Raw genomic sequence first — 25,506 nt, forward strand, 5'->3', positions numbered from 1 at the left:
CACTATTCCAAAAGATCGACTGGTCCCGTCATATTTAGGTTAGACGCCTCCAATGTCACTGGAATGTCTTTTCGCGCTTGGTAAAAGGCAGACCTTCTGTAAAACTGACTTTTTTTGTTTTGGCGTTAAATATTCATTTAAATTCCCACATATACACTGCAGATGTGTTTTTATTTTCATATATGATTGTATTTCATAAACCTATGATCCACTGAAGGATTTTACTATTGTGTTTTTGCCTTTTCCTGCACCGTTATTCCTTTTTCTCTTAATGTATTCTCTCTGTATTTTAAATTGTGCAACATAAACTAAACATTTACATTTCCTCTCCCATGTTGCTGATTAATGCTGGGCTTTTCTCCGACCCCAGGGGCGGACACTCAGGATATAAGATATAGTGAGCTTATTCAAACACTGACATGTAGCTGATACACACATTTCAAAACACATGCAGTTCTCAGGGCTGTGCAGCTGTCTCTCAAGGTCATATTAGCAGGGGAGAGTATATGTTATTTCATCAAGAGGTTCACAAGTTCACAGTATGCACAAGTGTGAATGCCAGCGTTCGCCCACCGGATCCAGGATTCATTTTACTGCAGTCCAACCATTACCAAAACTCATACATTACACACACAAAGAAAAAGATCGGGGAGCTTACGTACCAAAAATCCAACAAATGAAGCAAAACCACCAGCAATCTTATGGGCATTGAATGTACTCACATGTGATCAACAGGAATGAAGAAAACCTTCCTGAACATTGTTAATGGCAGCACAGACTCATAATGAGAACGTACATCATCATGGCTTTCATGGCTGTTGCCAATCACAATCAAGAACAAAATATTTGTGTAGACGCTGTGAAATGATGGTACTTTTACTACAAAATTTTATACAGTGAAAATCTCAAGTTTTTGTTATTTTTTGTTTTTTTATATTTCTAGCCACCAACCTTCCAGCTCCTCCATCAGTGTGACAGAGAAAAAAACCTGGGCTATAAAGTAGGGATTGAGTAGTGAATGAGTCTGATTGAGAAAAATCAGACTCAGGTTGCAACAAATACGATTTTTAGTAAGAGAAATACAGAGAAACGTTAAAATCTGAAAGGACTGAGTTATTCATTACCAGGTGTTTTGATCTTTTCCCCTACCGACAGTATTCCAGCGATAAAGACATTTCACCTGCTGCAGCTATAATTAACATCAGCACAAAGTGTATGCAAACACTGAAAGATGTGATAATCTATGATCTGATGACATTGTCACCCATTTCATAGAAAGACTTGGATGTCGGCAGCACAGCTAAGATGAAGGACTATTTAACATGCTGGTAAGATAAACTTGGGTCCTTTCTTGTTTGTCAAAGTTACAGTTGATTTGAACTGATTTATTATTGCACTGACCATAGATATGGACACCTGATGTAGCTGGATGGCAGGTTCTCTTATTCTTCCTACTTTGAAGAGTGGCTAAAGCAATTGGGTTTAACATTCATGTCGTATTTATACCAAAGGAAAACAGGAAGGCATAGATTAGAAAATTAATCAGAGGTTGAAAAAGTAAAATATAAGTTACAAAAGTCTGTCAGCCCCATTTTTTTAATAGGAATTATTATGAATGCATACAAATAATTGTGAAACACAATCTACTCGTGTATATATAGGCATACTCAACCTATATCAACTCTTTAAGCTCCTTAGGGTCTTAGTTTAACTTCATAATTATGGCAAAGTAAAAAAAAAAAGTCCCGTTTTACTTTATTTTATTTGATGATATCATCCACTCATTAACATGCAAAACACTGCGTACCTTTCATCCGTCGCTGTTGGGGGTACCTTCGTTCAACAGTCAAACAAAGCCATTGATGTTACCGTCCTCACAGTTATTCTGCAACGATGCTCTCAGTCTGTCGCACCTTCATGCATTAAACGTATAAACGATCCTCACTTTCAAGGTTCAAACTAAAACTGATATTTTATTTGTGACAAATAGTAGACGAAGGACATCGTCTAAATATGAATCCATGTTTGAAAAAAATATTTATTTATATTTGTGTATAAACAGAATAGTCATACCAAAATATGCTGCCATACTCAATTTTTTTTCTTTTAAGAGTCACTGTTCTAAAGTCTAACAAGCAGTAAAATGACCCTGTCTTGATTTCCACCATAAGATGGAAAATCCAGAGATGCACACAGAGTCTTTAAAACTGACTTCTCATCTCAGTCTTTGAAGTAAATGAAAGGTGTCAATTTTAAGTCTTCCCTCAGGAAGAAGTTCTGCATCAAAGATTGTTCCAGTTAAAGTAGCTGATCACTTTGGCATGGTGCATTAACTGACTGGAAAAAAGTCTGGATTTTTAGATTCGATTTGAAAATCTGAGATGGTCAAAGGTAAAATTGCTTGACTAACAGCAAATTGCAAATTTGTCCAGCCACTAAGAAAACAAAAACAAAACAAAACAAAAAATCTAAGTAAAAAAAAAAAAAAAATTGATGTGGCACATCAAAGAGGATATAAATGTAAAGCAACGTAAAAAAGACAATTCTGATTTTAGTCTGCTAATTAGAGGAATAAAGACCTAAACATTTTACTTCCCATGATTTCTTTAACATAATCACCCACGCTTTGAAAAATGATAGAAATTATACCACTTTTAGTGACTATATAAAACCCCTGAAAGAAAAAAAACACATTTCAACTTTAATATATTTTATCAGACGTAAATACAATGCTTCATAATATAAATTCTGAAAACTAGTGTACTAATCTGGACAAAAAATAAATCTGGAATGATTTTTCACTTCTTTAATTAAAATAATGGAGTGCTTTCTATGCTAAATGAAATAAACAAGGAAGCAATAATGCTGAGCATTTCAGAGAACATGACGAGCACGTATTAAGGCTGCTACTTTGACAATTATTTCTCTTTAAACCAAATAAAAAAAAAAAACCAAATTAAAAAAAATATTTTGCTCAGACCCAAAATATTCCGATCCCTCAAACTTTATACCTTAGAAAACAGAGGTAGATCACTAGCGAGTAACAAACATTATTTCTGGCTGTTAAAAGTGGATTTGAGGATCATGACAGGACAAAAAAAAAAAAAAAAAAAATCTTGCAAAACAGAATAATAGACCTGGTAACAAGATTCCCACTCAAATGACTACACCTCCCTGCTAGCTTCCCCCTTCCTCTGTGTGACACAGTAAAGCAAGAAAACAAATTTGCTTGCTTTGTTAATTTCCACTGCAATTAAGCGGAGCCACATGACAGCCTGCCAAAGGGAGAGAGGGGGAAAAGAGACTGAGAGGATGAGCTAGACAGAGCAGTGGGAGGGAAGAAGAGAAGAGCGGCGAAGGAGAGAGAGAAAGACACGAGAGACAGCAAAAACAGAGTGAAGAGGAGAGAGAGAGAGGGAGAGAGGAAGAAGAGAGGGGGATCAGACCTGATACACCCTCCCTCATAATAGTTTGTTGTGATAAGCCATTGTGAGAGAGGCATGCGAACAGCCGAGGCTGTCAATTTGATTAGCCATTATACTGCATGTTTAATTGCAGTTATTGGCTCGTCATTTCCCAGCTACACTGCAGAGGGCACGCTAAGCCTCGACCCCACACTGCCATCAGGTGTGCGCCGAGTGCTTCATTATTACCACCAGGAAGAATCCCCCGACAATTCCCGCGCGCAAAGCGAGTTTGTGCGTGCCCATTATACCTGCCAATCGGCAACGTGCGTAATTGTAATTTCAGTTTTTACTGCTGTGGCATAATCAAGTGGTGAGAGTATCTAATGCAGCTAAATGCAAACTATGCAACGTGTGTGTGTGCGTGTGTGTAGGTGTGTGTGCGTGCATTTTAATGGCTTTCTAGCGCTGCCCACATGGCATGCACAGCTGTTGACCGTTGATGCACTGCCTAGTCAACAACCAAACCATGCACATCCCATAATGGAGCCTCGGTTACGGTTGCCAAGGTTGAACGAGCTCAGTCGGCACAAGTGCCGCGTGCCACCTCTTTCTCTCAAAACATAAAACACACACACACACACGCACACACACTACCGTCGGAACAATGTGCTGCTGATTGTGGGCGGGCCGGCCGCTGCATACTGATTGACTGACAGGTGTCAGAGAGGTGTGGCTTAAATGTAACAGGATTGTTATTGAATTTAGAGCCCCACAACCCCACCTTGCTCTCCTCCACACACACACACACACACACACACACACACCTACCTCGTCATTCGGCTCGGCGCTTTGTTCCCGCACTGACACCATTTCAATTTGCTCCACAAATCTGCAGCATTTTCAGCCTGACTGCCTAAGGAGCAAACCAGCTGTGAAATTGCCTCTCTCTCGGGAGTGTCGGAAGCCCCCCCAGCCCCCACCTCGTACCCCTTTGCTCCTTTGCCTCCAGCATCCCTGACTCACCACCCCCACACTCCCCCCTCCTCAAATACACATATACACATTCTTACCCCCTTGTAAGGACTCAAAAACACAAAGATACAAATGTTTAAGAGAGGGAAACGTGACGGAAGGATGAATAGTATAAAGATAATGGCGAGGAACATAAAAAGGGCCGTAAAACATAAAAATAATCCCAAACTTTCAGAGCTTCAGGATAAAATAGCTCACACAATAAAACAACCACTCAAGTCATCCCCAGACAGAAAATAACACCTGCCTCTACTAGACATGGCCTGGTTACCAAAACTCAGCTATAACAAGCATTTAAAAAGTTACCCTTTAAAATATGCCGAAGAGTCATGCCCCTCCCCCCCAACTTGTTGCTGCGCACTGCCAGTCAGCTAGCTGAAAGAAGGCCAATACATTTTCCTAATATCTTAGACAGAAAAAACATACCCTCGGAATAAATCTGGTTCTAAAAAAAAAAAAAAAAGCAAGGGCAGACTGAAACTCATTATTCAGAGTTAATAAAAGAGGGTTTTCCTTTCTTAAAAAACAAAAACAATTGTTGCAGCTGTTTGGAAATCAGAATCACAACATGCAAACTGAAGGGGTTCCGCCGATCACTCCTTTTAGTTAGCAAGCTACCTGCGGAGTCTACCCAGCCAGATGAGTCAACAAATTAACCAGCTGATGAATGCTCTTTAGGCTCCCAATGTTATTCTATAAACAGCAAAAACAGCTCTGGAAAAGACTCGACACATCAGCCACCGGGTTTGCATGCTAGTGTTTCTACTGGGACAAGATACAAGGGCGTGTAATAGCAACACCGAGCTAGTGTAGCTGCTTTTACAGAGGAAAAACTGAAATCTAATTAAGATTAAATATCTTATTTTAAGAAGATTTATGCTTGTTTCTTTCATGGGAAGATACTGTTGCTTTTACGTTAGAATATAAACGTCCATTAATTGAATATGCATCAGGTTGGTTTTAGTTATTTGGTTTAATTTCTAAACAGAATCTCACATTAGGAACCACGGCAAAGAGCAAGCTTTCTTAGAAACAACTATTACAATTTATGTTATAGCTTCAAGCAAATGGTAATGTTACATGGTGGCAAAGCTAATTAAATCAGGTTATACATTTCTAAGTTTAATACATGTCAATACTGTCATACTAGCTAAGAATCTCAAACGTGGATTAACACACAACCTCTGAAGAACTTTTCTGCACCATGTTGTCGCTCTACTACATGAGATATGCGGTTAATAAAAAGGTAATAACCGTTTCTGCAACCACAGAAAACAAGCCAACGCACAGCCAGGTTGAACCGCGTTCACCTCCCCTCCGCCCCCCAAGTGTTCTGCGATTCAAGCACAAACGTGGCCTCTGGCTGCAAGCTTTTTCGTCGATACTCTCCTTCAGCGTTCCTGCAAACATGCCCTGTAAAAAATTCTAAAGCTGCAACATCTAAGCCCTCGCAGAACTGCAGCTGCAGGTTTAAAAAAAAAAAAAAAGAAAGAAAAAGAAGAAAGAAAGAAAGAAAAACGAGAGGGAGGGAGACGGAGAGAAACAAACATACATTTTCTCCCCCTCAGCTGTGAGGCCACGAGGCTTTAAAACTCTTGAGCTTTTCAGATGCGATGAGCATTATTGCCGGTTGTGGTAGTCACGCCGATCAGCTTCACAAGACACCATAATGAGTCAATATATGTAAATCTTTACTAGGCAAACACGGCAGGAAACAAAGGCATTTAACTGGTGCTCTCGCCCGCAAGCCTCAAACGATTCAGCACCGGTAATTTCTCCCCATTGAAAGGCATAATTGCCTGCTATTTGAAGATATTCATGCTCAATTTTTGAAATTAATTTCAATTGGGGGGAAATGTAGAAATGTCAGCTCCAGTGAAAGGGATTTGATTTCAATTATCCTCGCTCAAAGGACTGTGATTTCCAAATACACTTAAGCAAAATTATGACAAGAATTTTTGTTCGGCAAAATTCAGTGTTTAAAGAGCGATTAGGCGATAATGGGGCAGCTTTGAGCCGGCAGTGAATGCAGCCGTCTCCCTCTGAAAGGCACTCAATTATCTCTGATTGCTCCCGCTATAATGTATCAAATAGAGATACCTGCTATTGCCGTAATTTGTGTGAAAATTAACATGCTGCAATTTCCACTAGAGGGAAAAAGGGAGCTCTAATGGGCGCCTGAGCGTACATCAATAAAACGAGGGGAGAAAAAGAGGGAGAGGCAGCGAGGGCGGAGGAGAGAGAGAGTGAAGAGTGAGAGAGAGAACGTGCCAAGAGAAGACAGAATGAGCGTAAGAGCTAAGGAGGGAGGGAAAGAAAGGGAAAGAAAGGAGCAGAGGAAGAAAAGAGAATAGAAAAGGAAAGTCGGGAGAGATATTTAAGAATGGACGAGGGAAGAAAGGAATGAAGCTCAGAGGAGAGATGGAGAGAGTGAGCGAGAGAGGAAGAGAAAGAAATTTAATTTACTGAAAATATTACAAATTGCACCTGTGCATAACTCCCCCAAATTACCAACCAATCAAGGCAGAGTGCCTATTACTCTCCCATTACATGGAGATCAGATCACGCTCTGAATCTGTGTCCAAAGAGAGAGGGAGGGAGGGGAAAAGAGGGACGAGGCAGAGCGAGAGAGACGAAGAGACGGAGGGAGGAAAGGGAAGAGACGGAGCCCAAAGCGATGGGTAATGTACCAAAGGAGGAATGCAGAGGCACAGCCGGGATGTTTCTGAACTGAAACGTCCCAGAACGCTGATATTTACTCAATATCCCGACAGATTTCAATTAAAGCCGGAGAGCGACAATCAGACGAAACATTCAAACAACCCCAAACTTTGATTAAAGAAATCGCATGTCTGATTGGAAAATGGTGGCTTCTTCTTCTTCTTCTTCCCTTCTTTGAGCAGTCTGACTACCGCCAGCTCAAACAGCCACTGAATGACCTCTTGAGTGCTTCGTATAATTGGCACCAATTAAATATGTAAGCTGCTGGGCTATTACTCTCCGTGCACCGGCTCGATTCAGACAACTGTGTTACCATATACTGAGCAGCCAATATTAGTCGACTATGAGCCATAATATAAATGTTTCCTGGAAAATAGGCAACAGAGAGAGAGTTCAGTGGCAGTAATTAGGGTTTAAGCATTTGGCTTAAGGGCACTTCAGCAGGGCAGATGCTTGTTTTGCTGAATGGCTGATAGACTTTAAAAAGGAGCCATTTAGTGTCCAGATATTAAAGGCATAAAAAACACAAATTGACTAATGAATATTCTGATTATTTAAAAGCTGTAGGTAGTAAGAGAAACCTTTAAATTACAGGGATGAAAAATGGACTTCAGATGAAGACTGCAGCAGTTGTGTTTGGCAAACCCATAGTTTTGTCTCTTGATTACCAAGTTTTAAAGGTAATCTGGAGTTTTTGAACATTTATGAATATGAACACTGGAAACCTTTATGCATCACAAAGTATTAGGGATACTTTTGCTTTAATAAAAAAACCTTGCCTTTTGAGACATTTGTGGAAGCTTACAAAGAATGCTACATTAATGTTTAACTTTGAAAACAAATATTCAAACTAAATTATAACACTTTGACTTTATGCTTGCATCCCTCTGCAAAATCTTTAGCTACAGGTGTTTGTAAAAAATGCCCCATCAGTGAAATATATAATTATCAAGTTTACCGTAGAAGCATAGAGTAAAACTGAAATCATTTGTGTTAATAAAGTGGCAGTGATGGCAGGATAAACACTGAAATGGAGCTTTAAACAGCCGACAACAACAACAGTCAAAGAGAATAAAATCAGACAGAAACAGGAAAATCAGGTTACTGATATGACAACTTAAATGTCAAATTGAAGCATTTGTGTTGATTACAGAAGCATTTTAAGAACAAACCAAACAATCTTTACTCCAAACTTCTGCATATTTATTTGTTTGTGTTATTGCAGCATCTGTTTTTGTTTGTTTAAAAAGTGTTAGAAGTTTAAGAGTAATTTAGCACAGCATGATAGTGGGAACCTTCCAAATATATAGCAATTACTGTTGTTCAACACAGGTGGTAAAACTAATAAATCAGATTGTAGGAGGGCTTAAATAAGTTAGTATATCATAGCAGGAATTACAGTTGGCTGTCTTTAATATCATTTATATCTATATCTGTAAAGATCAATTTCAAGTCTTGCCACAGATACTCAATTGGGTTTGAGTGAGTCATCCAGACATATTGATATGCATTGATCCAAACTTTTCAATCATATCTCCGGCAGTAGGTTTAAGGTCCTTGACCTACTTCAAAGTGATCTTTGGCCTCAGTTTCAAATGTTTTGCAGCTTTCCTGTGCATGTTGGAAGTTTTACGCTCTGCATTATGCTGCCACTATTTTGTTTCACAGTAAAGGTGGTGTCTTCATGGACAAAAGCAGCCATACAGCATTGGCCAAAATAAATAAGTATCAATACAAATAAAAAATAATAATAATAAAAAATAAAAAAAACATACCTTGATGTTTTAGGTTGTAATGTGGAAAAACACAAAAACTTTCAAGGAGTACAAATACGTTTACAAGGTAATGTAGGTGGTCTGACGTAGGATCAGTTCAGCAGTTTAACATAGAACGGAGTAAAAGAGTGTTGGATGTTTTGCCGTGTTGGCAACATTACAATCGTCCAAATGAATACATAACACTAATGAACAAAATCTAGGTTATTCAGTAACTCGCATTAATTGCTCAGTGTGAGAAGGTACCATGTCATTCTAATATGTTGCTGGGTTTGTAAATACAGAAACATGGATGAATTAAATAAAAAATAATGTTTGAATAATGTCTCAAGATATAGTAAGATTTGTATGAAACTATTTGTGGTTACACTTTCAGCAGTTTGGTTAATTCTCTACTGTGTGTTTGAGCATGTAAATTATCACCAAATAATATTAAGTCAAATCTTTTCTTCTTACTTTTAACACTATTTTATAACAGAAAGAGCATATAAATGTTATAGGATATGACAAAAAATAAATAAAAATTAAATAAGTTCAGACACAGTGCTTAACCGGCAGTTTTATATTTGCAAAGGCAAAATGTGTTAGCTTTAGTGTTCAACTGTGTAATTGTTGAAACAATAATGTCCTCCACATTGGTAAGAGAAATTAACAAATCCAAATACAAACAGCTTTTCTTTTCAATACTCAGTCAAATACGTACATAAAGACATGTCCAAGGACTGAGGAGTTAAAAGAGAAGTCAAATAAAGGCAGGCAGCAAATTTTGGAAAGGAAAATGTTGCATGAGCAAGCAGAGAAAAGTTAAATGTTGTATTCAGCCTGCAGTTTAAAGTGCCACGGCCCTCAGGCACAGCAATGGCCGCCTAAGTGGCTACAGTGACAGCAGAAATTGGCCTTCTGGTTTACAACCTGTCGCCACATCGCCAGACAGAGCAAAGCAGCCAGAATAGGGGGGAGACACACAGGAGCAAAGCAGATATATATATAAAAAAGACCCTGAAAAGAGAGAGTTAAGAGAGGCGACGGTGGAAACAAGGAGAGTGAGAGTGGGACAGAGAAATGTCATGCTCAAATTGAAAGGAAGAGTGTTTTTCTCAAATCCAGTGGTCAAACTAACAAAGTGTTCATGGGAGCAGAGCCACACAGACAGGTGGTTTTAATGGCTGAACCACCAACCAGCTCTTAGACGCACATACACATGACACAAGACAAAAAAGGGATATTATGTCATGCATATGATGAAATGTGACACTAATAAGCAGAGACATCCAGCACATATGAGGAGATGCCAGACTGCAGCTCCATAGCACCATCATCTGGAAAAGACCTACAGAGCACAAAGAGTTCCCAGAGTGTGGCGTCGCCCGAGGAGCAAAGAGGCAGCTCTGTTGTGCTTTGGTGCGCGTTGCCGCTATACTAGTGCGCATTTATTCAGCACAGCGGGGAAGTGCAGACCTCTGGTGAGCGTAAAACCGAGAGGGCATTACCTCAGCTCTGAGCGTAGCACGGGTGCAGGCGGGGCAGATGGGTCCGTGTCGGGAGAAGGCGATCGGCAGGCGCCTAGTTCTGTTCTGGCAGGCCTGGTCCTCGCACACCAACCAGCCCTGTGCGGCAAAACAGACCAGATCAGATTCATTTCCATCCAGTAACAGGGAATATTTTTAGATAGGTTTCTGAAAGACCTCAGAAGTTAACATGCATTCAGTTAAGAAAATGTCTACACACAGACCCGTTTTTTCGCAACATTCTGGACATTGGGTCTCAACTTTTAACTGCTTGAACAGTAATCCAGGATAGCATTGGGTCACTTCGCTGCTTTTTTTGGCACCTGAACTAAAATAAATCCACTCTACTGCAAAATGTCCTGGAGTTTTAAGCACTTGTAAATAAAGACTATACTATTCTACACTAAAGAAGAAGAAAAAGTCTTTTTTAGTGAAATATATTTAAAGAAAAAAAAAATCACAGGTTCAGTTCAAATTAATTTCCAAGTTGTCAAGACTGCAATAAAGAATCTAAAAGCAGTTTTTAAATCCCATAAAAAGCATGTACATTCAGATACTAAGTCGAAATACTAATGTGTAAAATCAAACTGTGATGTAGCGACATAAAGCATAAAATTTAAACATAAATCGACTGTGGACAAAGTTTGTGCATAGCTGCGAAAGTGACACATGCACCAATTTCTTTTCTGTAATTTCTGAATGATTTTCAACACCTGGATATTTTTATTAGTCCAACTTATTTGTCAACGTAAAAAAAAAAAGTCTTAGAGTATAAATGTTTAAGAAAACATTTTCTTTTAACTGAAAAGATTTTTTTTTTTTTAAATAGATGTTCGAGCAGCAGCCGACTACTTGTTTATAAAACGTGTTTATGTGGCCATTTATTTGTTCGATAAATATGTTCTACAAAAAAATTGACAAAACTTCTGTTGACTGGAGACACTTAAGGGAGGAAAAAAAAGCAGTTTCTCATAATAAGGAAATTTTGCTGAAAATTGTTGCTTCCATTTAGCTGCTCTAATTCAGCACAACAATCTGACAACAAAAGTACTCTGAGGAAGAGAGAGAAAAAAAGGGTTTGTAAATAAAAAAAAAAAAACAAGTGTGTCAGGATAGGCAAAGAAAAGAGGAAGAAAACAGAGGTGGCACACGTCTGACTTGACGTCCCGCCTCGCTGTCTTCCTTTACGTTTCAGATTATTCGGCGTGTATGAGTGTCAACGTGCTGCTCAGTCGCAGGCGGAGCAGCGGACAGCCAAAACGGCAGTAGTTAGGACCCCCTGGGGTGAGGCGGCGACCCTGGGCAGGTGCTGCGTTCTAACCCTCTCAATCTCCCCATACTCTTCCAGACTCCTCCTCCCCCCCTCTCTGCTTCTTATGCCCTGTCATTACCAGGGGGGCTTTGGAAAGGGAGGGAGCTGGTGGAGGGGGTTAATGCCCAACTAATGACAGAGCATAAGACCCACCGTCATCAACGCCTTTGCTTCTCTGCTGCATCCGTCTTTCCTTCCTTCCATTCACTCAAAATAAACCGGAGCACCTGTCTCCCTGTCCACACCCCTTCACTCATAGGAGCTGCACTGGCTCTGATTGATTTTTAAGTCTTTGTCTGGTGCCTTGATCAGTTCTGAACAGGATAAGTTGGAAAATAGTTGATGAATGTATTTTTGCCTTCAAAGTTATTCAACCTTCCATACAAACTTTAGTATCTTTTCATGAAAAAAAACAAAAAAAAACACACCAAAACAAACTACTGATACAAACACAATTTTATTTATTTTTTATTTTTTTATTATATCAAACGGCACATTAGATCATATTTTCTTTATCATAAAGTTGCAGGCAAAGGGTGTAACAACATTAAAACTTCTTGCTTGAAATTTCTTGTCAAAGTTCTTCGCCTGTTGTCAACACAACTTTGGTAAAACACATTTATGCTACTAATATAGCATCCTGATATGGTGCTAGGTGATAAGGTGAGTGCTGTAAGTTCACCAGCTGGGACTCTTATTTTGAAGGAGGGAAGGAAGTAGTTCTCAAATAGCTCCATTGACAGATTCCGGTAAGGCCTAGTCAACAATACTCTGTTATAAACGAATTAAAGACCCCTCCTCCAATAGAGTGACGGACCCCCGTGAGATGCTAACAGTTAGCTGCTAATAGTGCTACAGTTGTTCTTTGGTGCTAAACTTAGAGGCCATTTCAGTTTTTTAAGATGCATTTGATCAGCTCTGGTTTTTAATCAAATTACTGTCTCAACCTAAAATTAGCACTGATCAGAGATCCTTTAAAACATAGTTTGAAAATATACAAAAACAAATAATAATAATAATTCAGTTGCTTTTGTTCAATTGGACTCAATTATTCAAAATGGATTTTTCTTTGCTTTTCCAAGAGTATCACAAAAATGGAAACTCGTCTCATTTTCCTGAATCCAGTATCATACATCCCATTATGTAAGGGGAGTATAGTTATGTAATATATTTCTAATGTATTTTCTGAGGACTGAACTGAAGCTGATTTACAAATCTTCACAGGATTTTTGTTAGTTTTAAAGGCACCATGGCAGAACAGCTCTACTAAGATTAACCAGTGGATAAAACAACCACAATTTCCTTTTAATATACAGATTTTGAAAGTCAGTCTTCTGTCAAACCCCGAGTTCAAATTCAATATGGCTGCCATGGAGCTAAAAATGCAACAAGGTTGAAGTAATAAACTATTTATTTGCATTTCTAATTGCTTTTATTCCAAAGAATGAAAAAAGTACTTTATAACCCACTAGTAAAACACGCTTCCTTCAGTGTTTGAATGTGCATAATAGTGCTAAACACATTGTTAGTGTCTTGTACTGCTAATAGCAGCTTGCTTTTTATAGACTGAAACTGGACCGCCCTGCGATTCGGTGATAGCATTCATGGATCCAAGTTCTGAGTAAAGACATAAGAATCTAGTGTAAGTGATCTTTTAGTTGTATATTAAAGTTCACCTGCAGATTGCGCAAGAAGACAACTTAAAGTGATCTAAAACAGGTTAAATAAGAAAAAAAAAGGCATTACTAAATGAACACACACACACAAAATCAGTTCCATTAGTCTCATTCTTAACACTTTAAAAACAAACAAAACGTGCACAATACAGACCTACAGACCTGTTTTGAGCCTCTTATCAAAAATAAAGTGCATAGCAATATTCTGATTTACAAAAATCATGGGTTTAGGTTAGCTGATGACAAACTAGCAAAATAACCTAAACCATCAATAAAGTGCTGAACGTTTCCTTGTAGTGCAAAACATATTGAAACGGAGCAGCTTTGTGTCTACTTAAATGTAAATAAGTTCAGTCTCGTTTTTATGGGTCAGTCCACCAAAAGCATTTAATACTTTCAAGCTATACCACAATATTGTTCAATTCAATTTAAAGTTATTTTTTAAAGGATGCTTTTTCACAACAAGTGTCTCAAGGTGCTGCAAAAGAAAAAAAAATCTAATTTATGTGTAGAATGTAATCGCCCAATCAGTGTAATCACAGTCAAGTAAAAGAATACTGTTTTTGATAAGGCTAAGTAGTGCGATCTCTAACAACCAATTGCTAGGATGCAAATCTGCTTAAATAATAATATGCAGATGATAATAATAATAGCAGTTATTTTAGTGTCAGCACCAGAAAATGTAAGAGGTATATAAAATTAGCCAATATACAAACAGGCTGATCACACACACAGACAAAGCCAATCTCTTCTAAATGAAAACCAAACACACACATGTCTCAAATCAATTAGAAAGTCCCAGAGTTCACAGCGTTACCCACAGATCCCAGCTCCAGGTCTAATTACCTCAACCTTTAGCCACCCTTGTGTAAAAAAAAAAAAAAAGAACCCAAAAAAACTGGGCATCCTGGGAAACGAGGGTGTTTCTCCTCCTATAATAAACACTGATGAAGTACAATGCATCATAAAGATGAAAAAATAACAGGTGAAAGTAGGAGCCGGCTGTTTGCAGAGTTTCTTCAGTTGTGTGTTCGTGGGAGTACCTTTTGCACACATTCCTGTTCCTGTTATGACACATACACACACAAACAACGTGTTTGTATCACACTCAATCTGTCACCATTCACGGGCATCACAATGAATTAATTAGAACACATTAAAGACCGAGGAGGTTCAAAAGAGGAAAAGCTTCCCACAGTGGCCTTCTGCCCAGCTTCGGCTGACCCCACAGCTATTTGCACAAAGCAGAAAAATAAAAATCAAGGTAAGATTAAGTGCATTAGACCTGCGAGCCACGCATAAAGGATTAAAAACAAGAAGCACATCAGTAGTGAGGCAGGATGAAAAGGGAAAAAAAGAAGAAGAGAAAAACATCTAATTGAGGCATTTTGCTGGAGCGAGAGGGGGAGGGGGGTTGAGGGGTGTACAGTCGGACGTGAGAGAATAAAGGCTCATAATTGCATAATTATAGCAGTGGATACCTGACACACTGAATGCAGACGTCAAATGAGTTCCACATAATTTAACCAAACAGAGGCAAGACCAGGCCACGACAGGGCCCACCACGAAATATACCCTCCCTCTGTTCCTCCTCTTTGTCCGCACGCTTTCCTTTTTTCCCCCCATTTCCTCCAAAAACCTTTCTGCTCCGTCACATTGTTGCAGGTTGTGGCTTGAGATTTGAAAACACTGCATAGTGGTTTTAGTTTTTAGTTAGTGGTTTTAGCGGCATGAAGCAAAAAGTGATGCTCCGGAATCATTTTGTAGTCACATTAGCTGTCCCTCCAACCCGCAACGCTTCACTAAAAAGCTGTTTAAAGCCGACACATTTCACTCGGTTCACTAAAACTTATTTGGCAGTATCTGTAACAAATTGATTGAAATGTATGTCATTTTGTATTCATGACTGTGTTAGAATGGATTTATGCCATTTCAATCAATATAAACTTTTGAATCAATCAACTAACTCTCCATCTCCCAATTTGGTCTTGATATTTTATTATGTTTCTCAAACTGTGGCTCAATAGATTTGGCAGACTTCGGCTGATCCTTTAGTGTGACTTTGCGACCTTTCAGTCTCGTGTTCTCTTGAGTTTTGAAAAAAATGTTCATTATCTCCAAATAGTTATGAATAGATTTGCTGCAAATACGTCTTTAAATATTTTTCAACATAGCAGTAGATGTAATGCTTCTTTATTGAAGTGGTCCTTGTTATAAACAGTTTGATCTAAACTGTTAACTTGACAACCAGATTCAACAAGACATCTGAAATAAATTTGAATTGTTTAGATTTTAGTTCGAGATTCCTCCATTGCTAGCACTCAAACTTGGTTCCTTGCAAGAGGATTTTCCTTTCATTGTCACTCAGCAGCATTGGTCATTCTGTTGACCTGTCAAACTGTTTGGTTTAAAGCTTCTCTTTAAACCAAACAAAGAGCCGCGGGGTCTATTCAAAAGATCAGAAATTCTTCTGTTGATTCTAAAGCATAAAATGATTTAAATGTTTTTTTCTTTTTTAGATCAAAGTGTGCGTCACTGCAGGTCTGCATGCAAAATGTTTTCCTCAGTTCCACACAATTAAAATTATATGAATATTAGACAATGCAACTATTCAAATGCACTTAGTACTCAGAGCTGGTGATGCACCAATCAGACAGCAAGTGATCACAATTTGACAATTTCTCCTGGTGATAATCAGATGAGATCTAAAGAGAAAACATTTTGATTTTGTTTTTGTCCTCATTTTTCTGTTCAATTCAATTTCTTTATCCCGAGTTAAGTCGATGTGGTTTACAAATTAGATATACGTGTTTCACTCAGTGGGTTGGACCTCTCTGCTTAGGCTTTGTAGGTAACTGGGGAATTATGTTGTATTAAAAAAAGTTTTTGGGATTGAAACTTCTACTTATTGTCATCTATGATTTTGATTATTTCTTGCCAAATATGCAAAAAAAAAAAAAAAAAAACAAAAAAAAGAACTAGTGACTAGATAAAACAGCTTTTGGTCAAACTTCCTCCAAAGGCTGCCTAATAAAAGAGAAGATGGCTTTAAAGTTATAAGAAATATATACTTTTTTAACAAGTTCCATCAATAAAAATGGACTAATTAAGAAGCTGTTCTCCACTCCTAAAGTGAACTATTCCCACAAGAATCCGACCCGCCAAAGTCCCACACACAGACCAGAAAGACTCCTGTCTGGTTCTTGTGTTTCATCAGTCCACATTTCCAAGGAGATCAGACCTGAAAACTGGTCCACTTTACAAACACACGCTCTCACACAGACCAGCACAGTGAAAAGAGCTCAAACGGCTCCACTTTGTACCTCCTCCGCTTAATCAAAGCTTCACTATTCAACAATTTGACCTTTTGTTCAAAACAGGATTATCACCTTCTCTGGTCTTCATTCACCCTTCTCTTTATCCACCCCTCCCTTTCTTCCCTTGCCCCTCAGCCCGTTTCCAGGGGCGACCCGCATGACGAGGGTAATTGCAATAATTTGTTAAATGCCATGGCAACCGTGGTTAGAGGGGAGGGGTTTAAAGAAAAAAAAATAGGGGGATTGGGCGGATCAGGAAACAAACAAATCCTTCATTTTGCCAAAGACAGGGGTCCGAGACAACGAAGGACCGCGTGTGTGTCTGTGTGAGAGGGCTAGTTGGGAACAAGTGTTTGCTCTTTCTCAGGGTGCCGGTTTATTGATAATCATGGAGGTGATGGTGAGGAGGGGGATAAGAGGTAATTTCCCTAATGATTAATGTGTCTCTGGTCTCAATTCAAGATGAACACACACACACACACACACCCAGAGGTGCAGAGCTTTCACTCTATCTGGCCAGACAAGCAGCTCTATTTGAACTCTCCCTCGGCCTGAAAGGAATCCTTAATTACACAATATTACCCCTCTTCATTGCCCCGCTGTGTGTGCTGTGTCCACTGCTGTTCAGCCTACAGTGGTGTGTGCATCTAAGAGTGTGTGCGTGTGTGTTGCTGTGTGACATGCAAGTATTCAGTGGTAGCAGCTGTTTCACACATAATAACAAAAGGGGCTGAGGGGGGGAGTCGATCCCCTCACATTCACCACACTAATTGATTTCTGTTCAGCACTGTGGGAGAATTACCCCCCCTCCCCGCCCCAAACCCCTCCACGCATACACACACTTTTGCAGACGGTGCATTCCACACACACTTAAAACCAAGGTGTTGGAAGCTGCCCTGGAGAGAGAGGGACGGCACAGGCATCCAGTTTAATTTACTCTCAGGCTGCAGGCTGGATGCAGTCACCAAACAGAGCTCCATGCTCCTCCATGTCCTATGGTCCTAACAAGGTCTGAAGCTGAATAAAAAAAAGAATCACTTTGTGCTGATAAGTGAGCATAAGCTGAATTAATAAACTAGAGAGAGAGAGAGAGAGAGAGAGAGTAGATGAGTAGAAGACCATATTTTTTTGCCAAATGCAGGTTAGATTCAATTTAAAACCGGTCAGCGGATAAGAGTTTCAAAGCGATACATTTTCATAGCTGTTAGCACTGTGCTTGTTTGTTTACACTAAGAAAACTAAAGACATTGTAGCCTGATTTTAGAGATCCCATCACTCTGATTTAGTTCTCAAAAACTGCCGACTGTCGCTAAAGCTTTGCAAGAGACGCTGCGATAAACTTTATAATGATGCACTTCTAAGTTCTGCCTTTGGCATTTCTCAAAGTTAGGTTATAAATAACCATAAAAAGAACCGAGCTCTGACTTTTATTAATCAATTCAGAATTGTCCATGTCGGCAACTAAAACCAGATGTAATTAAACATCCCCAATATGTTGTGGATTGGTGCTAGATCGATAAACTGAGTTGAAATGCAAGTTTGACTGTTTTACAATCAAAAATGTTCAAACTGTGGTGTGGTTTTGTATTTAGACTCCTTAATCAAATATAGTGTAATCCAGTGTTTTTCAACCTTTTTTGAGCCAAAGTACATTGTTTTAATTGAAAAAAATCACAAGGCACACCACCAACCAAAAATGTAAACAAAGATACTCTGTAGCCGCCTATATTACATATAGTCACTCTTATCAAACTGTCTTGAATAGGAATCAAATAAACACAAACATTTATTTTTATCATATTTTACATTTCTTATTTCAAATTGCACTTAACATGTCCACTTCAAAAATACACCTGAACAGTGCCACAACACTGTCGTGTGTCTCTTTAAGAAGCTCCTGTTCTGTCCGACACCCCACAATAATGTTTCTCCGTTAAGCAAAGAAAGGGAAAACTCAGTGGAATACACTCTGGTCAGATTAGATCTTTTATGAACTTTTTGGCAAGTAACTAGGTGTGGAGGAATACTACCAGCCTGATCGTAGCAACCCCCACAGAGAAACACGGCAGTGGCAGGTTCATGCTGTATGGGAGCTTTTCCTCAGCAGCACAACAACCCTAAACATTCAAACAGAGCTACAGTGGATGGTTTAGATAAACTCATATTCATGTGTTAGAATGGTCCAGTCAAAGTTCAGATGTAAAACCAAATGAAAATCTGTGGCAAGATGTTGCTTAGATACTATCTCAATGAGCTGTTCTGCTCTCCAGGTGTGCAAAGCTGGTAGAAGGCTTCCTTAAAAGGCTTGCAGCTGTAATTGTCTGACTCAGCAGGGGGGACACAAGTACACACCTCTTTATTTTTATTTCTAATTTTGTCCCATTTATCTACCAAGTAGATTGATGGTTAATAAATAAATTATATAAGCATAAAAATACAACCTAAAACACACGAGTAATAAAACTACATGAGCTTAAGAAAAAAAATAAATAAATAAATCACACAAAGTAGAAAAACAAAATACAACAGCCACTGCTGCTGATGCCAAATGTGATCACTCCCACAACTCCTTATAGAGCTTCTCCTCATTTTCCACACAGAGTGTGCTCTCTGGCTGAAAATGTCAGCCGCACTGCCCTGCTGGGGTTTTCATCTTTAGTGTAACATCTTTATGGTGGCTTCTCTTACCATCATAAGCTGCACCTGTTGGAGCCCCTGTTATTTTAAGCAGAGCTGGAACATTTCAGAGATACGTTTCTGGAAGGATTGGCCCTTTCATTACATTATGCAGTCATTTATCTGACTACTGTAATTTGTCAGTTGGCGCTTTGATTTAATTTACTTAAGAACATGCGTCGCTTGTTATGTGCGCAACACCCGTCGGGTGGAAAAATCCCGACGCTGGAGAGGACGAGAGAAATTGGCTGGTGACTGAAATCAAACAATTTAGAGCTCGATCGGTGACCAGCTAGTAAGAAAATGAAAAATCCAATCGTTTTCCGATGAGTGAAAGCGCCATATGTAAATGCTCCGACAAAGAAACGACTGAGTAAATAACAGTTAAACTTAGCTCTGTGTCAATTAGGTAGCAGAGTTGGGGAAAAAGCGATTTAAAAGGAAATTATTTTTTAAGACAGGTTTTCTTTTCATTCAAGGTTGAGTTAAGTTCTGCTTTTTTTTTTTGTTTTTTGTTTTTTTTAGCTTTGTACCTCATGAAACATGCTCCATTTAGAAATCCTTTTGGATTTTACGTCCAACAAAAATGCACATGAAGACCATCATTTTAGTAATGCTGGTGGTGCTAATCGCTAATCTAAGCTGCTAAAGAAAAATTAATTAAGTGATCAGTTTTAAAATATTAAATGTTACCTCCGCTCACACTAATAATTATCTATTGTAATAAGAAATCTAAATAATTGAAAATCCAACTAAATCAGAGTAAATTAGGAGAGAGTAGGACATCCTCCTTGTGGAAAACGAAAAAAAAAATATATATATATATTTTTCCCTGCTGAGAGCAAATAACACAACTGTTGCTTAGCACTTTTGAACTTCTGTATACAAGAAACGTGTCTGAGTTGTCCATTCATTAGAACTGCTTCAATATCTGTCAAATATACTTACAGAGTAGTATTTTTTGATGTGGCGCCGGATGTCGAGTTGCAGCTTGTTGCTGATGTTGACAACGTTGTTGATGGGACTGTTCGTACAAGGGATGTGACAGCAGCGCATCAAGCTGGGCTCAGCTTTATCACCCTGGAAAAGGAAACACGTCAAATCCCAGAATATAAAAAAACCCAAAAAATTCACGTCAATATTTTTGCATTAGCTTAGAAATCGATTAGGGAATTCTAACCCAAAATATATTATAAGTGCTCTTAAAGAAACTCTTTAAAAAGAAGCAGAAAGGAAAAAGATGAATACAAATCTAAATATGTCATGCATTTTTTTTAAACAGTTTGATTTTAAATGATGTAAAAGAGAAACAATTACTTGCACAAGTAGAGCATGCAACACTCATCACAGCTCCATTTTTACTGCGGTAATCGGAAAAAAACAGTTATGTATTGCAACATGGAAACTTGTCCATTAACTTTAAACCACAACCAAAGAGCATGTCAAACACTGGCAATATAAAAGCTGAAAGTGCCCCCCGCCCATGCACAGTGAATTTTAACATTATTGTCCCGTGAAGGAAAGAGGTCAGTGCGACCCCCTGAACTGTCCGCTTGACAGGACGGCTTATAGTTAATGCAATGAAGGAAGGAAGTCCCGCTACATAACAATTACACTAAATGCAATCACTTTAAACACTTGGCCCTTAGAACCTGAACTCCATTTACCTGTCGCATTGACAGCAGTAAAAAAAAAAAAAAAGGTTTCTGCAGAGAAGTCAATGGCAGAAAACTAAGCAAGTGACATCCCGCCTCCCCCTCCCCCAGCCAGCCATGAAGAGTGTTTTTCGTTTACTTGCATCACTTCTTTTTAGACAGAAAAATAGGGTAATATTTCACAGTCTGCCTAAAACTTCTGGGCTTTTCTAATAAGAGCCACACTTTCATCCTTCGCCCACTGTTCCACATTACTCCCTACTTTTCCAGAATTAAATTCCAGGTTAAATTTCCTAAAATGTCACTTAAAATAACAGAAAACTATATTAAAACTTTAAACCAATTGGCAAGCAACCAAACCAAAAGAACTGGTATCTGGGTTCTCAGCAAATAAAAGTCCAGGTCTCTTATTTAGAAGATGGAACAAAAGAAAGACAGTCTTGTAAACATTTTTCAATAGTTTTCTTCTTCTGCAAATACATGCCACAACTAGTTTTTAATCAACTGGACCAGGACTTTGGCATCAGATATGTTATCCTAAATCAGATCAAGGTAAAACAAATCCTGACTGATGCACACATCCAACAAGAAATCACAAACTTTTCAAGAGTAATATTGCTGCATATTATGCTGAATAAAGGTAATCAGTGTATGCAATGTCACAACTGCAATATCTGGATGCAATATTTGATAGAATGTAATACATCAAGTCACATCCATTCATATCTTTAACATATTTGAGCTAAATTCCTTTAATGCTGAAACCAGATATATTTATTTAGCTCATGGAGAGTGGTGAGGACAAAGTCCTATTCAGAATAGATAAATCATAATCAATATCCTTGATGCAATAGTGTCAAAATTGAATATTTTTCTGAAATACTATGAAGGAACCCTTCTTCTCATTACTTTCCTCCTTTTCTTTTTTTCTCCAGTCTAGTTCAGATGAAAGCAGACTCCCTTCTTCCCACTCCACTATCTCCTTCCTCTCTTGCTTTTTATCTGTCTTGTTTCATTCCAGACTTCATTTTGATATGCGACCCCCTCTCACTCCCAAACCAAACAAGTTGGATCTAATAAAAATTACACACTATTAGCTTGTAAGATAATTTAGCAAGAAGCGGGTAAATAAACTAGAGAAGGTGCTCAGCAAACACAACCAAATGCCATCTTTACATTCTGCAGCCTAAGAAGACTTTGGTCTGTTATCACGGTTTGATAATATGCAGCTTTGCGTTTTAACTGCCCACACAGGATACCCAGCGCTCTCTTCATCCTTCCTCTCTCTAGCTACCCCCATCAAACAACCTTCCTCCCCTCTCTGTCCTCCATCGCCGCCGCCGCCTCCTACCATCTCTGGCTCTGTGTCAGTGCTGGAGTCAAGGCCCATCCGTCCTCCCCTCTCACAAAGCTGTTAAACCGTGTTCGCCACCTTAATTAACTCGCAGCCTTATCAGTTTGCAGAGTGTCTGCGTGCATACCAGCCCTCAAGCACGTGGTGGATACGGTTAAGATAAACACTGACTTAATAGTTATTTTGAATTTTTGAAATGATTCAGACTGATTATATCCAGGTCATTCTGGTATTAGTAGGAGATTTATGACGCTCAAGCAGAAATATGCTTTTCGCTGAAACATGCTCGTTCGTCTAATGGCGTAAAGATCTCCTCCTTTTATGGTGAGGGCATGCGTGTGTGTGTGAGATACTCCTCTTTTAATTTAATGCAACTTCTTTCCTCCTGCCGAGGACAGAGGCTCATCTGTTTTATTGGAGCCTTCCAGACAAGAAAAAGCTGCACCCTGCTCCTCATTAGAAGCTGATAACACTCCAACTCAGGACCTTGGCCTGACAAATGGTAGGAGATGAGTGTGTACGTGTGTACAAGTGTGTGTCCAGAGAGTGGCGGGGTTAGGCTTTTCAAGTTGCGGAGTCCAAAGCTATGCCAATGAAAACAAGTCCGCTTCGGAGCCGGGCAGCTGTCTAAAAATACAGCCGGAGACACAATATGGAGGACGGCAAAAACATGAATCCCTCGCAGGAAGCGTTACCAACAGGCTCCCACGCTGACGCTCCTTATTCGTGTTGATGACATCGTTTTTGGTCAAGGCTTTGCTTCTGTCAAATCTTAACCCTTCTCATTCATAATAAAGACATCAATTGATATCGGATGACTACCTGGATCACGTAAATGGCATTAGCGAATAACCCTTTACTTCTTCACTTCGTAGCAGCATCAGTGTGGATTGGCTCAGTCACTCACCGCTCCTTCGAAGACGCTGTCGTAGATGTTGTCAGTGCCACATTGGGGGCAGGTGAAGGTGAACCTCTCGCAGTCTTTGTAGCGCTCCTCGTCGTTCAGCTGGGCCGCCGCGCCCAGCGTGCCGTCGGCCTCCTCCTCCCTCTGATGCTGCTGCTGGGATCTGAACTGACCTGGGTCCAGACCTGGGGCGCACACCGCCTTTCAATCAGCGTGTTTTCACAGGCGAGATCAGCTCAAGTCCAATCAATATGTGGTACATGTTTATATTTGGCATAGTAGGACAGATGAGGCGTTTTCTTTGCATGCCTCCCAAACAAGTGGTTGCTAACTATACAAAGTTTGAATGTAGGCAATATAAAAGCTTCCTGAGCATATCATAATGTGCAATGACCTTACCCAGCCATGAGGCTATGAGCACCGCATCGATCCCTTCGATTGGGTCGCAGATGCGAGAAACTACAGGGTGGACCTGCTGGGCCAGGTAATACTGCGTGTCCACGCTGAGACCCTCCTGCTTCTGAAGCTGCTCCAGAGCGTAGGCCCTCTGACTGGCCGCCAACGTGGAGCCATCCTGGAACAAAAGATAACACACCAACGCATTTCAGGTGGAAAGAAATAGTGAAAAGTATCTAATGAAGATGTTTAGAGCTCATATTTAAGCACCTTGCAAATGAGGTATGAGATTGTATCTCCAGCTTTGACACGCCGACCTCCCTGTGAGTTTATCCACAGAGCAACGTGCACATGAGGGAGACTCTTCTTATCTGGGTAGTCCTGAGGGTCCTTGGTCAGTGCCTGAAAAAGGAGACGCAAATCAGAAACGGAACACAAGAGAACTTCATGATTCCTGCCATCTTTACCTTGTGGATCTCATACTGGTTGAGTGGTATGTCTCCGTTCGCCACCTTCTCTCCAACCTCCACCAGATGCTTCTGGATGTTGTCCACGATGACATCCCGACTCTGGTCCGACAAGATCTGACCAATCACGTAGCTGGGGGAAGGAGAAGACGAGTCGAGTTTTCCCAAAATCGTGAATGAAAACATTTCTTCTAAATTTGTGAATGCCAGTTTGTGACTGAATAAATCTGACACTGGGAACACGGGATCTGTCGCACGTACTTCCCACACTCCTTGGCCAGGTCGCACCAATCTCTGCGAACGATGTCCAAGCCTTTGAGCTCCTGCTTCACACTGTAACGACCCTCGCCGTGCTGTTCCACCACCAGGGCGGCATATTTCTTCTTCTTCAGCAGCAACAGAGACTTGAAAACACCGTCGATGTCTATCTCCAGCAGTTTGTAGAGCTTGTTGACCTCTGCCTTTATCTAAACATAAATCAGATTCACAGCAGTAAATTTAAACAGCTGAAAACCAGAGAGCTCTTCTAAACCAGAGAGTGTTAATAAACTCGCAGACCTTATGTCCAAGTTTGAAGACTTCCTCCAGTGATTTGCTGTTCGTGTTGATCATGATTGAGTCTGTGTCGCCATAAATGACTTCCAGGTTCATCTGAGCCACAAAAATCAACAAATAAAAGCAATGACTATACAATGAACCATCAGAACTCCTAAAACACGTACCCAACATGGGCGTTTTGACTTTTTTTCTGCAATATGTGCTTAATTGCTTAATATGAATACATGACTAAAATGGACTTACATGTTTGCAACAATTTCACCTGTAACAATTGCAGTGATTTTATTCATAAAACACAACTAAGAAAAACAAAAAACACTAATCCAACTGTAAACACACAAAGGTGGTGAGCAGAGCCAAAGAAATGACAACAATCCCAACAAGAAAGACAAGCAAAAAAAGAGCAGTTTGCTTAAATTAAGTTAAGCAAACTTGTAGTTCAAGGGAAGAATATGTTTACAGCTTACCCTCTGAACCATGTCTTTGGTGTGCATCAGAATCTGAGGGAAAGAAAAGACAACAGCATGAATAACAACCAAAATCACACAACAAAACAGCTCACACACAAGCCCAGTAAACAAACAAATCACTCAGAGACAAACAATGATTAAATATTAAGCTTCTATGTTATCGGCTGAGTGTGTGTGAGCCTGTGCACTTGCATTCATGTGGACACGGGGAGCAGAGCAGGTGACTTGCTTTTAAATGGGGGATAATTGGCTAAGAGGGCAATTACGAGAGCGTGCTG

At 39.6% G+C, this 25,506-nt stretch overlaps 1 protein-coding gene across 2 annotated transcripts in view; it reads right to left on the reverse strand.

Annotated features, from left to right (window-relative positions):
- Nucleotides 1-25,506, reverse strand: part of pola1 (polymerase (DNA directed), alpha 1) — a 55,594-nt gene that overhangs the window by 9,046 nt on the left and 21,042 nt on the right. For both annotated transcript variants that reach the window (XM_008438607.2, XM_008438606.3), the window contains exons 27-35: nt 25,226-25,258; nt 24,759-24,851; nt 24,462-24,667; nt 24,201-24,333; nt 24,004-24,135; nt 23,737-23,911; nt 23,341-23,522; nt 20,373-20,504; nt 10,426-10,542 (exon numbers count right to left, since the gene is read on the reverse strand). In XM_008438607.2, the coding sequence (XP_008436829.1) occupies nt 10,426-10,542; nt 20,373-20,504; nt 23,341-23,522; nt 23,737-23,911; nt 24,004-24,135; nt 24,201-24,333; nt 24,462-24,667; nt 24,759-24,851; nt 25,226-25,258 (1,203 nt within the window). The remainder of the gene's footprint in view (nt 1-10,425; nt 10,543-20,372; nt 20,505-23,340; nt 23,523-23,736; nt 23,912-24,003; nt 24,136-24,200; nt 24,334-24,461; nt 24,668-24,758; nt 24,852-25,225; nt 25,259-25,506) is intronic.

This window comes from Poecilia reticulata, chromosome 20, assembly GCF_904066995.2.
Source record: "Poecilia reticulata chromosome 20, P_reticulata-male-v2, whole genome shotgun sequence".
Lineage (NCBI taxonomy): Eukaryota > Metazoa > Chordata > Actinopteri > Cyprinodontiformes > Poeciliidae > Poecilia > Poecilia reticulata.